Raw genomic sequence first — 21,494 nt, forward strand, 5'->3', positions numbered from 1 at the left:
GGTCTGACAAAAGACTAATTATTTTTCAGGAAGTTTGAAAACTTTAGCCTCAACTTTCCGAGTCACAAAGATGCTTTCTTTTAACCTGGATGAATTACACATAACTGAAACAATGTACTAACAAGCAAATTCAGATAACTCATATCAAGACAGGAGTCATCAATGTTCTCTGTTATCCCAGGCTTCTGCTTCAGCCTCTGAGAGTGCTCAAACATTTATAAAAAAAGGGCGTTTGATGTGTCATTTCACCCATCTTCTGCACAAAGTTGACAGATCAAGTGCTACCTACTTCAGTCAAAAAGTATCAGAGGAACAGGGGATAGAAGTCAGTAAAAAAAAATAAAAAATATAACATCTAACATCTAAAAATTCTCTAACATGCACTTTAGCGCAGTCAGATCTAAGTAAAATTAATTTTACTGATTGAATTTTGTAGTATTTTATTCACAGCAGTGTGAAGCAGACTTGGCAGTACCAGAAGACTCAACAGGTTTCATGTATAACACGTTTTTCTTCAGAACAGAATTAGTATTCCTATTAAGGTGAAAACTAAAACAATCAATGAAATTGTGGCACTCACAGACTATTTTAAAAAGAAATAAATGTGTTTTATACATACAACCTGTTGATTTGCATTTTTACATTACCATTAAAGGAAGCTGTGACGTTAGAGCAACACAAACTGTGTGCTTCAAATAGTCAGCAGGTGATGCAGAAAATTAATAAGTGTGTCTATGGAGCAATGTCACACTCATTTAATGTTTAAAAAAACTTGAGAAATAATAAATAAATAAAAGCCTGTAGTGAGTGCTAACATTCGTGTATTAACTCAAAAGAATAAATTATTTTCTGCAGAATTACTCGCTTGCCATATTTGCAAAACCAATGTTGCTTTTTATCATTTTCTTTTTTTGATGATCATTTCTTTAGTCTTTTTTTATTACATAGAATTGCTCGGACTCAAGTGGGTAGCACTTAAATGGCCCATTTTGTGCAAAAGAAGAGTGAAATGGCAAATTAATTACTCTATTTTTGTGAGCATTCACTGAGACTGAGTCAGAAAGTCTGGGTTACAGAAAAAACTGAAATTATCTTTGACCAAGAATTTAGGATTTACCAAGCTAATGCAAAGAAAGCAATGACCTTTCTTAACAGCACACCTCTCAGGAGAGTGAATGTGCATGTTTGAAGAGAAAGAGAGTGTCTGCCATCAACATGTAACTGTTGATAATTTCTTCTCCATTTCTGTAATTTCATTGTTGCAAACAGAACATTTGTATATAGATGTATGCTTTAGCAGTGACTGTAATTTCCATAGTTCATGCTAATAAAGAGTGAGATGAAAAACTACTACCAACCTCTCTGAGGTCACTGACTGGCTGTGTAGAGATTAGGTCTTTGCAGTATGACTTGAGACAATGGCCTACTTCTAGAATAAGCCTCTTCTTGTTTGCCTGACCTACATGATGTCACCATTCCCACAGCTACCGAAGAGACAGCACTCGCATATTTTTGATGACTGTGGCCATTTAAGCACCCATTGGCAAGCTACCCATTCTGGCTGACTGTAATGTATGTTGATCTTTTTAAGTTCCATGCTATATCTAGAAAACTATTTGAATTACATCATTAAGCTCATAATGACTATAACGTCAGGAGCATGGAGCTTCAAAAAACACCCTGAATTTTCTTGAAAATTGATAGCATTTCGTGCACTAGCATATTTGAAGGCCATAAGTAGAAAGAATAATTTTACAGCTAGGATGTTGAAATTGAAATAAAAATTATATGTATGTGTATTTTTATTGAGATATTCCACACACAAAAAATGGCATCAATAAATTTAATTGGATTTTTCTATAAAGATTAAATGTTTAGTGGTAACAACATATCCAAAACGTTTGTTCACAGGCAGCATCCTTGACCTCCATCCATCCTATGCGCCTCATGCACCAGGCCAAATCATGAACTATTACCCCCTGCATTTGTTTGCTGATGTGAGGTGGGGTGCGTGGATTAGCTTGATTATGCAAGATAGAGGTTCCTGTTACTCTAATCGGAAGCAGGTATGCACTCAAACAACAATAAAGCCATTAAAAGTTATATTTTAGACAGGAATACTTTAAGTCCTAAATGACCACACTCGGTCGCTTGAGCTTTAATCAGCTTGAGAAAAGTTATGCAACTTATTATCTAACATCCAATTATTGGAGAGATGGCTTATTTGTGGTTGTTTATACCAGTTTGTGTGACTTAAGTGTGGCTGATTCATTTATATCCCCCAAATCGTTAGCCAACTTCACAGTCGAAGAGGCCATCCCCCTAGCAGTAGACACTCCCTCCTCATCTCATACTTTTGTAGCCCTTCAGCAGAGGTAAATATAGCATGTCATCTTTTCAAACGTCCACACGTTGATTTAATTAATTTCCAAATAACTTTGTCAGCTAAAAGTGTTTTTAATCGGGCTACAAGCTGACAGTAACAGTTAGCTTGCTAGCATATGTTCAAAAACCGGCTCGGGCTTAGCGACAGATGAAGCACACCTTATATAACTAACACTGCAGACATTGCTCAGTCCCTATAAGCAGCTAGCAGTCCCTGCTTTCACCGTGCAGACGTGAAAGTTACTCAGAGCCCTCCTCTCAGTCACCTTAGCTCCCTGACGTTAATGTTCCCCAACACGAACACTGGGCCAAAAACATCTGAGCTACTTACAATGCACTTAGCGAGCAGAGAGAGACACAAGCATCATGTTAGGCTGCTTAATATTAGCGTTACCTTCACCTCCCTGCTTGTTTTGATCCGCCCATGGGGAAAATGTCAGGTAGCGGATTTAATTTCCGTCCATTCTAATTGGATGTTGCACAGCTGAAATACTTCCTGTTTCAACATCTAGGCTTCAGAATAAAGGCGGTTAATGTAAACTTCCGGTTTTTAAAATAAAAGTATTACAACGACCCATAAAAATAAAATAAGAAATAAATACAACTAAATAACTTTTGAATTGTTTTTGAAAATTAAAAAAACCCGAAAGACAATAAAAGAAACTAACCTGCAATATCTTGACATCATTTGCTTCATGTAAACATATAAACATGCCATTAAAGACACATGTTCATTTTATGTATTTATTATTCATTTATTTATTGAATGAATAAATGTTAAATTTATTCTTTTCTGGTTTGAGCAACAATCCACTAATAAAGTTAGGGGTTTTTTTTCTGCCATCCAGTTACATAATATAAAGTGGCAAACCTACAAAAAGGCATTATTTTAGCTGGCCTGAAAGTTCCTTCAATTCTGGGATTGTTTGCCACATACTAATGAAAATAATCAACAGCTGAATACCAGAACCTGCTGAAGGAAAATACCTCGAAATACATAAATTGCACTGTACTATTTTGGTTACAGAAATTTTGAATTTTGTTTTTCTGTTTTTGTTGGGCAAGAAACTGTAGGCGAGTCGACAAAAGAGAAAAGACTGTATATTACTTTATGATTACTTTATGTAATTAAAATAGCACTGTTTAAACCCAGTGCTTTAGTTTCTTATGGAAGCACTTTCATGACTGTTAAGTCCATTTCATGTTTTCATTACAGAATTCATAATTGCTCAACTAAAATAAATGCTCTGTTCCGCTGTATAGGAAAAGGATACCCATTTTGTTGATGCACTGCTTTATTCTGAAGCACCCAACCTCCGAATACAACAAACCTCTTACTTTTAAAAAGAAAAAGTAAGCTGCCACAAAGATGGATGGTGCAAGAGGTCACTTTTCAGTCTAATGCCTCTCTTATCATTGGCGGTCACAGTGTGGGAAGTTGTGTCTGAACATCTTTCTTTTCAGGAGAAGGTAATTTCTCAGGGTGACACTTTTCCTCCAATGTCCATTCAGACTGACAAGCCACTTTTAGTGAAGATTCAGGTGCTGGTGTTTATTGAACCTGAAGAGCACTCTGCATGTGTTGCTGCCTCTGTCATGAAATAAAGAAGAGGACCAAATTGCAGACTGCTGAGACGGACTTGGAATAAACAAAAAGCAAGCCTTTCGTGTGGCTGTTGTAGATCCAGAGCATAAAATAGGAAAGGGCAAAAACAAAAGAGACCACTGCAGGGGAAACACGCCAGGAGAAACCAAGGCTGGAACACAGTATGACGAGCAACCTGAGGCTTCAAATACACACAGGAAACGTAAAGGAAACAAGACACAGCTGAACTCACTTGGAAGTAACACTAAAAAGATACTTAAACTACAGGTTGATGAGATGAGAACACAAGAACACAATGGTTTTTAATTTGTGTTTATTTTTTTCTGTGTTGATGGTCATACCAACTCTTTAAAGTATAGAATTATGGGAAAAACCGACTATAAGCACAATATGAATGTATAGTGAGGCAACATTACTGCAGATTTTTAAACAGGCTAGTCTTGATTTGATTTACTTTAGAGTACTGGTTCTCAATGGGAAGCAGGGAAGAGTGCTGCAGAAAAATATTAAGCTTTACCTCCTTCAAATGATAAGCACATGGAGGACAGGAATCAGCTCTCCCTAAACAGCTCCCACAAAGCTACGGGAAACCAGAAAGAAAAATGTTGGGGAAAACATCCAGCAGATTGACTGACTGCCTAATAGCGAGCGAGTGACCAAATCATAGGTCTGACCTTACTTGGGAAACCACAAAGTATCATGTGAATCAGGTGAAAGGTTGTAGGTTGGTCTACATCAGTAACAATACATTTCTATAAGGTAAGTTTATTTATAGAGCTTATCAAGAACAAAATTCACACCGTGTTTTTACAAATAAGATAAGGTACCAAAAGTGTCCACAAATCTTTAGTCCAATGAAAGCCAGTTACACAACAGTCTCAAAAGCAAATTCTCCTTTTGTCCTCAACCTGGACCGAGGTACCACCAGGAAGAACTGATCCCTGCAGCCTATCTCAGCTACCATGGCGGTGGGGTACACCCTGGGCAGATCGCCAGTATGGCTCAGCGCTAACACGCACTCATATCCACATCTATGGGCAACCTAACCAGTGAGGTGTCATTGGAAATAAGAGGAGCTACTTCAGAGCGCATATGACTTGTAGGAGATTTTTTTTTTTAATGTTTTTGTCACTGTAGGTTAGCTTGTTTTTTTGTTTGGTTTTTTTTTTGGTGAGGGGTGTTAATTATATCATTTTATTTCGTTCACACATATTCTGCTGGTATTGAAGACCGTTTCCATGGAAATGAAAACACAATCGCCTAAATCCTGGCAGTTCTTCCACAAGCTCTGCTCACTGGTGCTTTAACTCTCATTACCTTATGGCCTGTGTGCAGTTTTATGGGACAAAACAGTGTTTTTATTTAATGTAGCTACCACGATGGGCTTGAATCCCAATAGGCCTGCGTCCTCTGCTGGGGCTAGATCAACAACTGAGCGACTGGCCGACACGGCGCGGGTTCATCCCGATAAACAGGACCAGTTGTGGAAAGAGAGGGTATGGAAAGAGAGGAAATCAGCAATGGAATGGTGAGCATGGTTTAAAAAGTAGGCTAAATTAACAGGCGAGTTTGCCAGGATTTTTCTAACGTGGAGGCGCAGACAGAACCATGAAGAAGCAGGCGGGGATGGCACAGGAAATTAATTAGAATATTTGATAATAAATAGATAAAAGTGTGCGGAAAAACATTGAGGATGACTTTCATACAGAAAGCATGATACGAAAATCAGCACTGCACTGGAGTTTACTGTGTTAAATCATTTCTGTAAGTGTCGAAACAAGTATTTAGAGGCATTAAATAAGAAAAACTCGAAATGATACTTCAGAAATACAGTCACATTGTACCATTGGATCATATTTGTTTATTCATGCTTCATAGCTTTTATGTAATATTCCACAACACACAGAATCTTCAAAAAAGCAGCATAACAAGTAATTTTTTTTAAGTACAAATATTGAGTACTAAGTTACATTGTACTACCGGTTCAGTAACAAGTAGTGGCAGATCATGTTCATTTAAAAAGAATCAGTGAAACAAACTTAATCTGTTCCACAGGGAGGAAACCTGGCGGATCAAGGAAATTCATCACATGGTAAGAAAACTGCAGCTAACGCAACATTGTATAAAGAAACTGCAAATGTACTCCTTTTACGCTTTGAACAAAACCAGTTATAAGTGATGAATACAAGAATTAATAGGTCGTCAAATAAAAATGACCACTGATTGTGATTTATGAAAGATGAATGAAGTTGTTAGATTTAGCTTTGATAAAAGATTTTTGCTTTTTTTAATTTTAAAGATGTTTCTGCAACAAACTAGAAAGTGCATTGAAACCATTGTGAAATTTTGGAGGTAAACTAAAATGTGAAACATTTACAATGGTACATTAACTAGGTATGAAAGTCAGTAATGTTAGATTTTGCAGTATTATGAAAAAAGCAGCTTGAATCGTGACCTTCTGTTACTCCCCCATGTGTTTGTAGGGACCTTTTCCAAACAACCTTTCAGTTTTCTCTGATTGCATTCCCAACACTACCAACCAAGTGTATGGTAGCAGATTGAACACTCCACTGGGAGATGAACTGCTTAGACAGGAAAGGCTGACACTCTGGCCAGCAGGCCAACGCAAACGAAAGCCAGACCCAGAGCTGCTGCCTTTCTAGGCTACTCTGGACACTCGGAGTTGCAGAAACAAGCACAAAACAACTTCAAAGCAGTAATAAAGCGACTTAAACAAACCAAAAAATGTAGCACATGTTTAAAAAGGTTTTTTAAAGAATTCAAGAGCTGAGAGTTTTGTGCTTTTTTTTTGTTGGTATTTTTCCCCTAAATGTCTGTTTTATATTTTCATGTTTTCAGATGTCATACAACTTTAGCTCAGATTTTTCTATTGCCATGGCTGAAAGAAAATACCATTCTGGAAACTGTATTGTTATAAAGTCCTGATATTTTAATCAAATTCACTGATAACGTTCACTTGTAATTTTCCTATAGATTCCAGGTTTTTCATGTAAGTGTAATGTAAGGAATCCTCCTCACACATAAAAATAATTCGTGGAGTTCCACACGGTTCTGTTCTGGTACCGATACGGTTCTCATTACCACTAGGGAAAAATTCATAAAGATGACGGGTATATCTCACGGATGTGCTGGGACACATCATCAGCTATTAAACCCAAATGTGTTTACACCCAGTATAAAGATGCAATAGGATCTAGAAGATAGGTAGATTAAACAAGAAGTTTTATTAACTGATAACTGGGGCATTATACAGAGTAGCAGGAGAGCACTGACAAAATCCGAAAAAATTGAAATTCAAGTAAACAGCCAACAAGAGGAAACTAGAGGAGACTCTGGAACATGAACAGAAAGGTGAAGTGAATAAAGATAATAATGAGGATGGGGAAAAGAATGGATGAGGGGAAACTGGTGAGCCATATGAGGAACTGACCTATAAAATAAAAGAGGAACAAATGCAGATGCAGGCACAGAAAAGGATCAAAAACCTGCAGAAACAAGAAAATAAATGTGATGAAAATGAATGTGTTTAAAACATAGTAAAGCAAATATTAATTGAGGTCATGTTTAATACATTTATTTTAGCCTTCATTTATTTCCATTGTTCAGTTTTGTACATTTATTAGACAATTGTGATTTGATTTCAGTTCTGATTTTGGTGATCATGATCTTCCATACTGTTTGAGTTAGTGCAGTCATTCAAATTCTCAGATCCCAAAACGAAACTGAAAATGACCAACTACTTAAATTTTGTCCAAAACAACAACAACAACAAATAGAGTGGGGTGATGAACAAATACTGCGTGCTTCAAACTGTCCTTTTTCTTGCTATTAATCACATTCAAGCCCAGCTCTTCCTCCCTCCCTCTTCCTCCGGCTATAAAATACAACAAGCTCTAACCTGTTCCTAAGTTTCTGTTTAGATGTTGGACGTGTTTCATTTCTATAGAAGTGAAAACTCACACAGTGTCTGACACTGAGAGGAGATATGGTACAGAAAGGAGCTCAGCTGAACAGGGAAATCTCTTGTTCAATCTGTCTGGATCTTCTTAAGGACCCAGTGACCATTCCCTGTGGACACAATTACTGCATGAACTGTATTAAAACCCACTGGGATGAAGATGAGAGGAGAATGCACAGCTGCCCACAGTGTAGGCAGACTTTCACACCAAGACCTGCCCTGGTGAAAAACACCATAATGGCACATTTAGTGGAGGAGATAAAGAAGACTGCTGCTCCTGCTGATCACTGCTATGCTAGACCTGAAGATGTACCCTGTGATGTCTGCACCGGGAGAAAACTGAAAGCCTTCAAGTCCTGTTTATTCTGTGTGGCATCGTACTGTGAGAAACACCTTCAGCATCATTATAATGCGGCTCCATTGAAGAAACACAAGCTTGTGGAGCCCTGTAAGAAGCTCCAGGAAAACATCTGTTCTAGTCACGATGAGCTGATGAAGATTTTCTGTCGTACTGATCAGCAGCGTATCTGCAGTCACTGCAAACTGGATGGCCATAAATACCACGAAACAGTCCCAGTTGAAGCAGAAAGGACCAAGAAGCAGAAGGAGCTGGAAATGAGTCGACAGAAACTCCAGCAGAGACTCTGTGACCGAGAGAAAGACGTGACGATTCTTCAACAGGAGGTGGAGTCCATCAATCAGTCGGCTGATAAAGCAGTGGAAGAAAATGAAAAGATCTTTGCTGAGCTCATCTGTCTCATGCAGAATAGAAGCTCAGATCTGAAGCAGCGGATCAGATCCCAGCAGGAAACTGAAGTGGGTCGAGTCAAAGAGCTTCAAGAGAAGCTGGAGCAGGAGATCGCTGAGCTGAGAAGAAATGACGCCGAGCTGGAGCAGCTGTCATGCACAGAGGATCACAACCAGTTTCTACACAGCTACTCCTCACTGTCAGCACTTAATGAGTCTACAGACTCATCCAGCATCGAGATCCGTCCTCTGAGGTACTTTGAGGATTTGACAGCAGCTGTGAAAAAGGTCAGTGATAAACTGCAGGACATTCTGAAAGAGAAATGGACAAACATCTCACTGACAGTCACTGAGGTGGATGTTTTGCTGTCACAACCAGTGCCAAAGACCAGAGGTGGATTCTTAAGATATTCACGTGAAATCAGAATGGATCTTGTTGCGGGTTCGAAATTGAGGACGAGAGTAAAACAATGATGGTCCAGAAGAGGTCAATCAAACAATTGATTTTAATGAATGCACGCAGCGTGGAGAGGTGTAAACTGCCAAACAGTTGTACATCTCTACCCAAAATACACTCTAGATTGCTTTTATAACATCAGGGTATTGTAACGCCCCTTCTTGCGTTTACAAGCACCTAATTTGCATGTACAGAACATTCATGTATTTTAAGAATTAAATGCAAACACAGAGGTTCCTCCTTGTGGCATACTCTTCCGAATATGGTGATGACCTAAGGCCTTTGAGGTCACCATGGACTGGACATCCTTCTGTCACCTGTAACTAGGCAAACTCAAATACCACAAGAAGCTGAATACATTCAGGCCTTTGCTCAGCTACTATTTTACTGTAACAATATACTCAGCATATGAGTTATGATATATATATATTTAACTCAATCATTTTAAAGTAGTTATAACTGCACCTGTAATAAACATGTTAATATTTGATTATGATAACCCCTATAATATAAATTATAACATAATGCCAGCAGCTTCAATAAACACTTTGATGAAATGATAATTACTGCAATGATAAGATGATGGTTATGTAAAATAATCCCTGTAATTCCACAATTCCCCCTTTTGACGTCTTCCAAAGACGTCACTACACCATTCCCAGGTCCACTACCTTCGCTCTGACCCTCTCTTGCCGCCCCCTGACTCAGCAAATCAGACAATAACCTCCTGTCCTCTAGGTGGTCTAGTACTAAACACCAGCCCCCACTTGAAAACACTTCATGCTTAGGTAATCTCCGCTCCTCTTCTGGGTCTCTCTCTAGTGGAAATCTTCTCCTGTAAGGGATAGAAAACAAACAGCCTCTCTCTGCTACACCTTACTAACCTACTGTGTTCATCTAAGGTTCCTGTCATTATTCAAAGTTAGTTCACAATATCATATCAGGCAAAATCACAAACCCTACTGCCACGTCTGCTTTGTTAAGCTCTTCAGTTAGACTCTGTACCGGTTTGCCAATCTGTGTGTACATGCCTCTACACTTTTAATGTCTAAATGCACATCTGGATGTATGTGCACTTGTATGTCTATCTGCATCTATGAGTCAGTGGTTTTTCAGAAAAAAGGCGTTAAAGTGAAGAATGTTTCCTGACTATTAACTCCTGATACTGGAGGGACTTTCCGGGTTGCCCAACCTCTTAGGTTTGGCCTTTTACACTTTTACTAAAGAAATTTTAACAGAGCCCAAAGAGATTTTTATTTTGCTCCTGTGCTTGACAGGTTAAGCGAAGTTGTTTTTTGTTTTGTTTTGAAATTTTTCCCTTCTGTGTGTGTGTGTATACATAAGTAAGAATATGATAATCAACATAAGATCCCTGGTTTGCAAATGATTTTCTGCCCCCGCTGCAGGGCAACATCATGTGGTGGTGAGTCTATGTTGGCTAGTTTAATACAGATATGTAACAGTTGCTTGATTGCATGGCCCACTCAGAGTTGCACAGTTTTAATGTATGTGGAGAGTGTTTTCACAGTTTAAACATAGGTTACTCACATTTCTAGCCTGATTGTTTCCCAATAAAAGTGAAATCAAACATTACATTTGATTTTACTTATGTATTATCCTGTTCTGGGCTCTATCCATTATATTAACTTTATTTAATCTCAATACTCTTTATGTGTGTGAGCAACGCTTTTAGTCTTATTAAACACAACCCAAGTAAAATGCACACCATCCCCATGTCAGCCTAAATCTCCGCTAAAAAGCACACTTCAAAGTTTTCTATCTGGATTTACGCCTCTTTTGGCCTCAAGCATATACATAACATGCCAAGGTTACAGTTAATGCCCGTTAGACAAGTTTCCATTATCTACAACATTTTGTTTCACCCGGCTCACCCTTACACATTTCCTGTTCACTTATTGCATATTTATCTTTAACACCATTTACCTCAGTAGTTGCTAAGCAGAAACAAAGCAACCTGTGGTCCACCTTTACCCTGTAAAATAAACCCCTGTCATGTTTGTGTCTGTAAGCATGTTTTGCATTCATTCATTACACTCCCCGCCATTCCTGCAAGTTAGGAGCTGTAAAGTTAAAAGCTACATCAAGTCCAGGCCTTTGGCCTGGCCTATATATAAATCATGTGTGTTTGTAAGCGTGCGTGCAATTAACCTGCTATGTTCTCATCTTCCCTCAACATGTATCACCTGGACACTCTCACCAGTGAAGCTTAAAACCTGTTTGGACGGAACATCAACTCTAAACAAGCACAGTTATGCATTGTGTATAAAATTAACTCAACCTCATGCTAACCTACATAAGTACCTGTCTTAAGAGAGACCTCTGCACAGCTCAGACGCCAGTTGCAAGAGCTCTCTAACATTAGAATCATCAGCTGTGACTTATATAGTGTTATTTCGGTACTTTATACTTCTTTTGGTGGAGTAGCATCAGGAGAGAAGCTCCAGAGAGGCATCTTCCATGTTAAACACTAAAATATAACAAAAGAGATCTTCTCAACGTGTTGTATATTTTTAATATTTCCTTATTATTTTGTCATAAAATAAATCAACCAAATAACTTAAGCTGTGTGACAGCACCTTGCGTTTACGCCAGGCTGTGAGCTGCCCTGAAGCTACACCCCCTTTCACCCCATTTACTTTCTCCATCTTAGTTTAAACTATTCCTGACCTTCTCCTTCTCTCGTCTGATCGTCTCAAGGACGTCCTGTACCAAATTTACTTCCTCTTTTCAAGTCCCACATTTAATTACAAGCTCCAACACATTTGCCCTATATGGCTGTTCCGACGTGTTTCCTGTCAACTTAACAGAGTTATTCTCAAAACTCAGAGCTGAAGTTCCCCTTTTCTAAGTCTGTATGTTCTACAAGAGAGCAAGTCGGTAAACTAGTTTATCATCACAAAGGTTGTTAGGTAAAGGTCACGTAGACATTTGCTTAGTAACCCTAAAAGAGCACATTTCCTGTAGCTAATCGCATATATTAACACCCCCCTTTTTGTGACACATCTCATGTGTTACAAACTCAAAATCCTTCACTCGAGCTTAGGAAATTAAAAGAAAAAAGTTAGTCATATCATATTAGGCATACATGCTCCGGCCCTTCAAACCTGTGTTTAAGGAATGAAATCAAATTAATCATCATGTCAAATCCTTTCTTGGCTCCATCCACAGCCTGCATCCTTGAAACGTCCTGGAAACAAAACCTGTGTGTTAACCAGAACATCACCTTTTATACTCAGTTTTCCACTTATGATCCAACCTGTGTTATAACAGAAAAGTTAAAACAGAACAATTATCAATCATGTGTCCAACCTTAGTCCAGTCTTTTGTCAGTGTCCAGTCGGTCCAACCTATGGTCTGCCTGGTCCGTCCAGTCACCATCCATTTACACACATTCACTCACACGCATTACCATCAGGTATTGCTGACAGTGGAGACTATCTCGCAAATATTCAGTCTTCACTCTCAGCAACATCAACTCATTTATTTGTTTTACTTTGTTTTTAAGAAAATAGTTCTTTCTGCTTTTGGACTGGATTGGCTCGCGGCAATCCTTTTAGACAGAGAGTTAGCCTTCTCCTCTGCCTATTGTAATCTGGAGAAGGTCACCGAGAATTTTCAGCGCTGTTATCCACTCTTTTGCAGGCCTGCTTAGAACAAAAATGAGAAGAAGAGAGCTGATTATTAGCTCATCAAAACACAAAACAAAATCACCTGACAGGTTTTTCTAAGTGCACTGTTACAAAAATGATGGACCCCCTTAGACATGTGCATGTTTGATAAACTCCCTCTTTAAAAATAAAACAACAACCTCAAACATCTTCAACAATCTTAAATTTCACCCATAGAACACGCCCAAAACGTAAAAAGCTACACCGTTTCGTACACAATATCCCCCTTTAAGCACTTTACCAACTCACATTCAACCTTAACATATAAGCACGTTCTCACAATATGTCAACACTAATTTAAAACCTCCTAACCAAATTTGCACCTCTGAACAATCTACCCCTCCTTTAAGGCCTCAATCACACACACAGCAAGCTCCTCTGTCCACATTCACACGAGCTTTCGAACTTTTTGCATACTCAGCCATATCTCAACAATTTAACTTGGCAAGAGAAATACTTTTTAAAGCCCATGCCATTATTCAATTATTTTCATTTTCTTTCTATACTAATCACTTGTTTTGATCACTCAGTGCAAAAGCACTGCTAAGTCACTCTTTTTAAACTACTTTAATCACTTTTTCGTATAACTGATTTCCTTGTCATCTAACTTCTTTTGAGTTTTTCCTCAATGTTACTTTATCCAAGTGTATTTTATTCAACATCCACACCATTTTAACACTCCTGAAATTAGCAACCTTATTTAATTACATATGTTTGTATTCTTAGCCAGGTTTTAATCGCATTAATCTTCATGAGCTTATCTTTATAAGGTTAGTGCATTTTCTGTTTGTATGTGTAATTTTATCAATGTTTCTTTGTGATCCTTGTGATCTTGTAAATGTTTCTTTTGCAGTATTTCAAACTCCTTTTGACAAGGTGTGTTTTCTCTCTCTGGCTCATCACTGGTCATTGTTAGTGGCATTTCCCCTTCGCCTGTGCCCAGCGGCTGTACCCTTGAAGTCCCGTCTCCTCCAGTGACTCCAAGGTCACTCCGGGACTTAGGTTCAAGCAATCGTGACTGCGCCTTGCCTTAGGTTGTCCCAGGGTTTCGAGGTGGGATCTTACCCGTCATGGGCTGTCCAGCCTTCCATGCTGCCTTATACGGGGCCAACTGGGCAAGGGTGTTATCAGGTCTAGGGGACACACTGGTTCTGGAAATTAAAGGAGTGTAAACTGCTTTCTTTATTTCATGTGTGTATTAAACTTTCCAACAATAATTTCACATGTAACAGTTAGTGTACGTGCATTTTCAATTCATTAATGTAATTGTCAGTTCATGTATTTATTTCTCTCAGTCTGTCCCTTTTCTAAAACCTGTAATTAATATATTTTATTACTTTTTCTTAAGACATTCAGTCTCTAATTGCTCTGTTTTCATGCTGCAACATCTCTCCCCAGCTATAATCAGACTTCCTGTTTGACGCGCACACACTCTCTCAGGCCTCCTCTATTCACGCACTCTCCTATGAGTTATTATTACTTATTTATTATTTTGTACAAATCACACAGAATCATTCAAATCAAGTACTCACAACATTCACACACTTAGAAGCACTCAAAATACGCTTTCCTAAGAGTATTTTATCAAACATGCTTGCTTAGAATCAGAAAGAGCAAGTAGACAACACTCAGTGCGTCTGTCCTCTTAAAAAGAAGAGAAATAAACACATATGGGACAATTCTCCCCATCTTAGACAAAATGTGACCTTAAATGTCCGTTTCCAAGTCATGTTCTTCTCTACACACGACTCTTGGCCTCCAGGGCATAAAACTTTAAACCTAAGTTTTTACTTTTACCAGAACTAGTACTTTACCAGAACCCTCATACGTCCAATAAGACTGCTATATGTGCAATTCTTTCTTTGACAAAGTTGTATTTTGTATTTTCTTACTCAGCTGTATATAGTATTGGTATTCTATTTTATTCTATTCTACTTTATTTTATTGCATTCCAGTGTTTTCTAATTTCTGCTGCATAACTTTGCACTTTTGCTTTAACAAAACAAATTTCCCAGCTGTGGGACTAATAAAGGTCATCTTTATCTTTAACTAGCCCTAACCTAAATCCTGTCTCATCCACTGCTGAAATTCTAGTTCAATGAACACGTGTTGCAGTTTAAAATTAAAAGAGGAAGTAACTCACACCCAAGTACTGTGTGTCAATGTCTGTGTCACTTTAAATTAAAAAGGTGAACACATGTGGTGAGTTTTCCTCAATTTACACAAAATATAACATGAAATATCCTTTTCTAATTCCTGTTCTTCTTTAAACACCATGAATGACCTCCAGGTCATAACCTTTGGACTTATAACTCTGATATAAGTCCACACAGCGCACCAAGCACAGAGAAAATTCAACCTCAGTGCTTCAGAATTCTCCTCAAAATTCAGAAACTGTTTCTGTCATTTATCTGCCCAAGAACTTCATCATATGGACCTCGCCGGGTCCAGTAATCTTCAGCACACGTATCTCACTGCAGCCAGTGAAGATTTTAAAAACAGTTTATTGTCTCAGTTTACCCAGTATTAACTTATCATGTGGACCGCAGCCGATCCATACATCTCAACACAATCGTGTGTTCACCTTTACACAACTTATTCTTTACTTGTATCACAACACATCTAGTAATATCATCAGAATTACTTCAACATGGTAAACATTGATTTTCCTTTAAAATCAACTTACCCTTAAAACTCAAGATCACAGCTGACTCGATTCTCTGAAATCCTGAGTCAGTTAAAACACTTTGCTCAACTCACGGTGTTCTTTTCTCGGACCCCTTCGTCCGAGCTCACTCTTTTTACCCTGGCATCTCCACCAAAATGTTATGATATCTTCATAGGCCCAAAAGTAAGCATCATATTTCCCTAGTCAAAAGTCAAACCGTTACTCACAGTAATTTTAATCTCACAGCCTTTGTGTTTTGAGTCATGGTCAGTGGCCCCTATTTCACAGCAAACACGCACCTCTGTTTCAACCAGCCCTGTCTGACCATCCGTTATTGGAGTCAACACAAGACTAAACGTAAAGCCAGTCATATCTCTGCTATCTTCTTCCAAAACTCCATGGTCTGTTTCCTCCATGGAGTGTACAGGTTACATTACAAAACTACATTTGAAAGCCACTCGCACACATGCAAAATGAGACAGACATGTATCATAAAGTAGTCATCGTATTTAACAACCGTAATGCCAACAAAGTAGAAATAAAAGCAATTCTTCCCTTAAAACACCAATGTAAGTCGTCCTTAACCCAGTCTCTGCAGTCAGTCATTAGTTACTCATTAGTAAACAGGAAATGTCACTCTAAATAAGTCACAGGCATCTCATTTACATAGACACAGACACACTCTCAAAATAACCAGCCTGCTGCAGTGCCCGTGGCAGACAGAGCCTATATACAAACATAAAAATTATAACACAGAGACGTCTGATAAATTAAATAATATTTACAAGGCCTTAAATTGCACAACCTACATAATTTAGACAAAATTTGAATTAACCCTCCAAGGGACAAACTCCAAGTTTTTGATAATCAATGACCCAGTATCAGGTCCAACCTGTGTCTGGTCTAATTGCTAAAGTTCCTAAGTCAATTTAAAAGCGTCCAACGCCCAAGGTCCAACCTTTATTACCCAAACAAAGTGCATAAACCGTTCCAAACGGTAAACTGATCCAATCAGTAGCTATTTAGGAGCATCGTTGTTCTCCACACTTGCCAAGTGAACTATCCCTCCCAGAGGAAGATGTCGATCGTCACCGACAAATTGGAAGCGTCACCTTCCGACAATGCACTTTCTTAGAACTTCCCACAGTTCCGTTCTAGAAAAATTTACTTGTATTTTAAAGACATCCTATGAAACCACAAAACCGACTGTATTGATGTCCAAGCCCAGCTTTATATTCAATTATAACTGTATGACCATATACAGCAGGGGTCCCCAATCCCAGTCCACGAGGGCCGGTGTCCCTGCAGGTTTTTGATGTGTCCTTGATCCATCACAGCTGATTTAAATGAATAAATTACCTTCTCAACATTTCTTGAAGTTCTCCAGAGGCCTGGTAATGAAGTAATCATGTGATTCAGGTGTGTTGACCCAGGGTGAGATCTAAAACCTGCAGGGACACCGGCCCTCGTGGACTGGGATTGGGGACCCCTGATATACAGATTTCAAATGACCTATATCCTAAATTCAGTAGTCCAACTACTTTAAATTCTCTTTCCTTAGCAGTCCAACTGCATTTCCTTTAATCAGTACTGTCACTTAACCTTACATTATCATTACTTCAACTTCAATTCTCATGAGATTTTCACCAAAATCAAAACAGACTTTTACCAGTAATTTTCAGTGAGTAGACTTTCAATTTTGTCAGAACCAATTCAGCACTGTTTGGAAATAATTCAACAGGTAGTGCCTTACCTTTGAATAAGCCGGCTTATGTCCACTCACTTCGACCACTGACTCGTGTCTGCCTGTTTGAGCACCTTGGACCCTCTCAGTCTCAACCTCCAACTCCCTCTACTCAACCTCGGCCAATGCACCAAATGTTGCGGGTTCGAAATTGAGGACGAGAGTAAAACAATGATGGTCCAGAAGAGGTCAATCAAACAATTGATTTTAATGAATGCACGCAGCGTGGAGAGGTGTAAACTGCCAAACAGTTGTACATCTCTACCCAAAATACACTCTAGATTGCTTTTATAACATCAGGGTATTGTAACGCCCCTTCTTGCGTTTACAAGCACCTAATTTGCATGTACAGAACATTCATGTATTTTAAGAACTAAATGCAAACACAGAGGTTCCTCCTTGTGGCATACTCTTCCGAATATGGTGATGACCTAAGGCCTTTGAGGTCACCATGGACTGGACATCCTTCTGTCACCTGTAACTAGGCAAACTCAAATACCACAAGAAGCTGAATACATTCAGGCCTTTGCTCAGCTACTATTTTACTGTAACAATATACTCAGCATATGAGTTATGATATATATATATTTAACTCAATCATTTTAAAGTAGTTATAACTGCACCTGTAATAAACATGTTAATATTTGATTATGATAACCCCTATAATATAAATTATAACATAATGCCAGCAGCTTCAATAAACACTTTGATGAAATGATAATTACTGCAATGATAAGATGATGGTTATGTAAAATAATCCCTGTAATTCCACAATCTGAACACAGCTAACACATCAGTGTTATTATGTGAGGGGGGTCGAAAAGCCACAGCTGTGAAAGAACAGCAGTCATATTCTAGTCATCCAGACAGATTCAGTGGATGGTGTCAAGTCCTGAGTAGAGAGAGTCTGACTGGACGTTGTTACTGGGAGGTGGAGTGGAGCGGGAAACAGGTTTATATAGCAGTCACATACAAGAGTACCAGCAGATCAGGGCTCTCGAATGAATGTGGATTAGGATTCAATAGGACATCATGGGCATTATGTTGTGACCAAAATGGTTTTAAATTTGTGCACAACAATTCTCACAAGGCTGTCTCAGGTCCTCAGTTTGGGAAAGTAGGAGTGTACCTGGATCACAGTGCCGGTATTCTGTGTTTTTTTAGCGTCTCTGAAACCATGACTCTTCTCCACAGAGTCCAGACCACGTTCACTCAGCCGCTCCATGCTGGATTTCGGCTTTCAGATTATGGAGACACTGCTGAGTTCAGGAAACTCAAAATAGAGAGAGGTCATGTAAGGGACAGTTAGTTCAAATGCATGTTCGCAGAATGCCCATGCTGACTTTCTATTGAGTAGAGAATTAATTTTGAAGTCCGTTTTCTGTCTGTAAGTTCATGTATGGGTACATTTCAGAACTATTTTACTGCTATGTTTGTGCTGCATTTATCTATGCTGAGTTATAATAGTGTAATCATAGTGTCTTGATTACTGATATTTTTAAGAAATATGTTAAGGCATACTTTTTTAATGGTCTTTGCTACAACTTTTTTATCCTGACGTAATCTTTTGTCCTTTTGGGTGAGTTTTGTTTTTTAGGTTCTGTTTTAATAGATCAGAAGTTGTTCAAATCAATGTACAGACAAACAGCTGATACTGTGAATCAGTTGGTGAAATTTTTCTTGACTAAACAAGCGAGATGTCCACACTTTACTCAGTCATTATGTTAATAAACTGAAGCCTTACAGAGTTATTAAAGCTGAACAAATAAACAAATGTCTCCTGTCTTAAATCCAGGTTCCTGCACAAACCTGATGGCTAAAAAGCAAAAGCAACATGAAAGCATAACTGAGAGTCTTACACCTGAAAATGCAGGCTTTGTGTTTTGAACAGAAGATTTCTCTCCTTTTCCTCTGGAAGAATCTTAACATTGTGGCAAGCTCAGACAAGTAGGAGACAGAAACTTCTGTTTTGACTTGCTATTTCTGCCTTAGCCGTTATACTAAGCTACAGGGAGCACGGTCTTTTATTAGGAACACCCCTTCATACACACAGCAGTGAGAGGTGGTAAATGGGCACAGCCGTCTAACTCACTGTGCTCCACCAGCCACACCAAACACAGAACACACAGCAGGGCTAATGTTACACACTAACACAAAAATGGCAAATCAACACCTGATAACTGTAATTGCCGTTATAACCCTACAACTTAGAACACATTAACATCAGGTATACAGTCCCATAAGACCTCGGGCCAGTGGCCCTTCTCCCTAGCCCGCTACAATAATAATAATAATAATAATAATAGTAATAACAACTTTATTTATAAAGCACTTTCAAACAAAGTGCTGTACAGCTATTTGAAACTAAAAAGATAAATAAATAAAAGCGATACATAGCAATACAAGTAAAAAACACAATACAAGTTAAAAACAGTAAGAATTTAAAAACTAGAAGGCATAGAATTAAGACATGTAGGATAGGGTAAACAAATGTGTCTTCAACTTAGTTTTAAAAAATCTCGACAGAGCATACCTGCCTAATATCTTGAGGGAGGTTGTTCCACAGAAACGGGGCATGAAAAGAAAAAGCACGCTCTCCAATTGTCTTTTTTCTGGCTCTAGGAACCTTTATAAGGGCAGAGTCCTGAGATCGTAGAGCACGGGATGGAACATAAAGGTATAAAAGGTCGGAGAGGTATGAGGGTGCCAATCCATTTAGAGCCTTGTAGGTGAGCAGCAGGACCTTAAAATCTGCTCAGACCTGACAAGGTAGCCAATGAAGAGATCTCAGTACAGGGGTAATGTGCTCAAATTTCCCAGTTCTTGTTCAAATGTGAGCAGCTGCATTTTGCACCATCTGTAGACCTCTGAAACTTTTATTATATGTGAGGCCACACAGTCACGCAACTGAAGCAATCATTTGGTAATATCTCATTCACAGGAATCAGTCATTGCCACTAGTTTAAATAAACACCGATTAGTTTTTTCTTTATCTTTTTACTTGTCTTTTTTGTTTAGCAGGCCTCTTTCAAAAGCCCCAAACAGCTGAAATGCATTTTTCTGTATTTGTTGGCTAAAATTAAAAAGATCTTATGAACAATAATCCTCCTGTGATTGCTATTTGACTGCTTTTGTACTGTCTCCAGATTTTTCTAAACCAGGGGTGTCAAACATAAAATCTCGGATAGATTTTTAACTTTTAGCTGTATTTTCATTGATTTTACAGCTTTTCTTATTGATAACAAATCCCCCTTATTAATACTACACCAAAGTAATTACGTAAGAAATATTTTATTCACAGAAAAAAAAGAAATTTTCTTTTGAATTAAAGAAAAGTGTCAAGGACCTGGGTCTGGGGACAAAGGGTTCTTGAATAATTCATGGACATGTGTACATGTGTTGCTGCTGTTCCTTGTTTCCATGTTTGTGTGTATCAGTGGCTGTGTGTGTGTGTGTGGCAGATCACTGAGTTTCAGGCATCATCAGGCCTGGTGGGTGTGTGCGGAGAGCACACAGACACGGACTTTTGGGGGGAGACACAACGCGGCAGTCAAGGGAGAGCACGGGGACTTATTGTCATTTGTTGCACTGTAAATAAAAGCGCTGTTTGTAGCGAGGAGTCCTGCGTTTTAGGTCCTACTTCCCCCCCATCCCCACAAAAAGTTTATATCTTTATAATAATGTAATCATGTACACAATCACTGTACTCGCCCACTTAAAATCAAAGCAGCCTGTATACATCCCTGTTGTAAACCTTTGAAAACATCTAAAATTTATGCCTTTTGCTATCAGAGACAAGCTGATTCACAGTGATTTCCCACCTAAACGTTCTGTTTCAACTTTTCTTTAATGTCGTCCTGTTCTGTTTGGGGCCCTAATGTCTGAAGAATCAAGACGCTTCAAGGTGCAGGTGTGAATCTTTGGCACCAACTTCAATATTTCAAGGCAACAATTGAGGAGTTTGCCTGTATTATGGTAACAGTTCCTACGTTGGTGCTTTCTGTGATGTTTTTAGAAAAGCAAAGTATAAAAATATTAAAAACAAAACAAAAACTGCAGCGCAGGCCCAGACTCATGAGAGGAAATGACTTTCCGTGCTCTGAAAATACAGATTTCAAATACTTCGGGCGAAGCTGTGTGCCGTCCAATCAGCTTTCAGTGGATGTACGCGGAAGTGAGAAAAGATGCCGTCTGACGGGAACCTGCCAAGCTGACGGCT

At 38.7% G+C, this 21,494-nt stretch overlaps 3 protein-coding genes across 5 annotated transcripts in view; 2 read left to right on the forward strand and 1 right to left on the reverse strand.

Annotated features, from left to right (window-relative positions):
• LOC100710314 (CAP-Gly domain-containing linker protein 4) overlaps positions 1 to 2,893 on the reverse strand; it is a 44,978-nt gene extending 42,085 nt beyond the window's left edge. The window contains exon 1 of one of the 2 annotated variants that reach the window (XM_013271523.3): positions 2,780 to 2,893. The gene's annotated coding sequence lies outside the window, so the exon portion shown is untranslated. Of the gene's footprint in view, positions 1 to 2,716 lie in introns of both variants that reach the window. The other variant, XM_013271524.3, reaches the window with a different exon arrangement.
• Positions 2,894 to 5,214: 2,321 nt separating this feature from the next.
• On the forward strand, positions 5,215 to 6,729 carry cimip5 (ciliary microtubule inner protein 5). The gene is made up of 3 exons (XM_005477540.4): positions 5,215 to 5,519; positions 6,047 to 6,083; positions 6,475 to 6,729. Exons 1-3 carry the CDS (start codon positions 5,371 to 5,373, stop codon positions 6,652 to 6,654), a joined length of 366 nt encoding a protein of 121 aa, XP_005477597.1. The 5' UTR covers positions 5,215 to 5,370; the 3' UTR covers positions 6,655 to 6,729.
• Positions 6,730 to 7,802: 1,073 nt separating this feature from the next.
• On the forward strand, positions 7,803 to 19,045 carry LOC100710049 (tripartite motif-containing protein 16-like). 2 transcript variants are annotated; one of them, XM_025900707.1, is made up of 3 exons: positions 7,803 to 9,149; positions 18,051 to 18,522; positions 18,627 to 19,045. In XM_025900707.1, coding segments are annotated over exons 1-3 (1,626 nt in total). In that variant the 5' UTR covers positions 7,803 to 7,997; the 3' UTR covers positions 18,629 to 19,045. The 2 variants fall into 2 exon arrangements, with proteins under 2 accessions (XP_025756492.1, XP_025756491.1); XM_025900706.1 differs by having other exon boundaries at positions 7,805 to 9,149; positions 18,051 to 19,045.
• Positions 19,046 to 21,494: the final 2,449 nt, after the last annotated feature.

This window comes from Oreochromis niloticus, linkage group LG19 (genome assembly GCF_001858045.2).
Source record: "Oreochromis niloticus isolate F11D_XX linkage group LG19, O_niloticus_UMD_NMBU, whole genome shotgun sequence".
Lineage (NCBI taxonomy): Eukaryota > Metazoa > Chordata > Actinopteri > Cichliformes > Cichlidae > Oreochromis > Oreochromis niloticus.

Excerpts from the sequence above, each read along its gene's own strand:
- cimip5 (XM_005477540.4), top strand. The coding sequence starts at position 5,371 with ATGGGCTTGAATCCCAATAGGCCTGCGTCCTCTGCTGGGGCTAGATCA. Across the intron at positions 5,520-6,046 it reads AGGAAATCAGCAATGGAATG|GGAGGAAACCTGGCGGATCA; the intron begins GTGAGCATGGTT and ends TCTGTTCCACAG. Across the intron at positions 6,084-6,474 it reads TCAAGGAAATTCATCACATG|GGACCTTTTCCAAACAACCT; the intron begins GTAAGAAAACTG and ends ATGTGTTTGTAG.
- LOC100710049 (XM_025900706.1), top strand. The coding sequence starts at position 7,998 with ATGGTACAGAAAGGAGCTCAGCTGAACAGGGAAATCTCTTGTTCAATC. Across the intron at positions 9,150-18,050 it reads CACGTGAAATCAGAATGGAT|CTGAACACAGCTAACACATC; the intron begins CTTGTTGCGGGT and ends TAATTCCACAAT.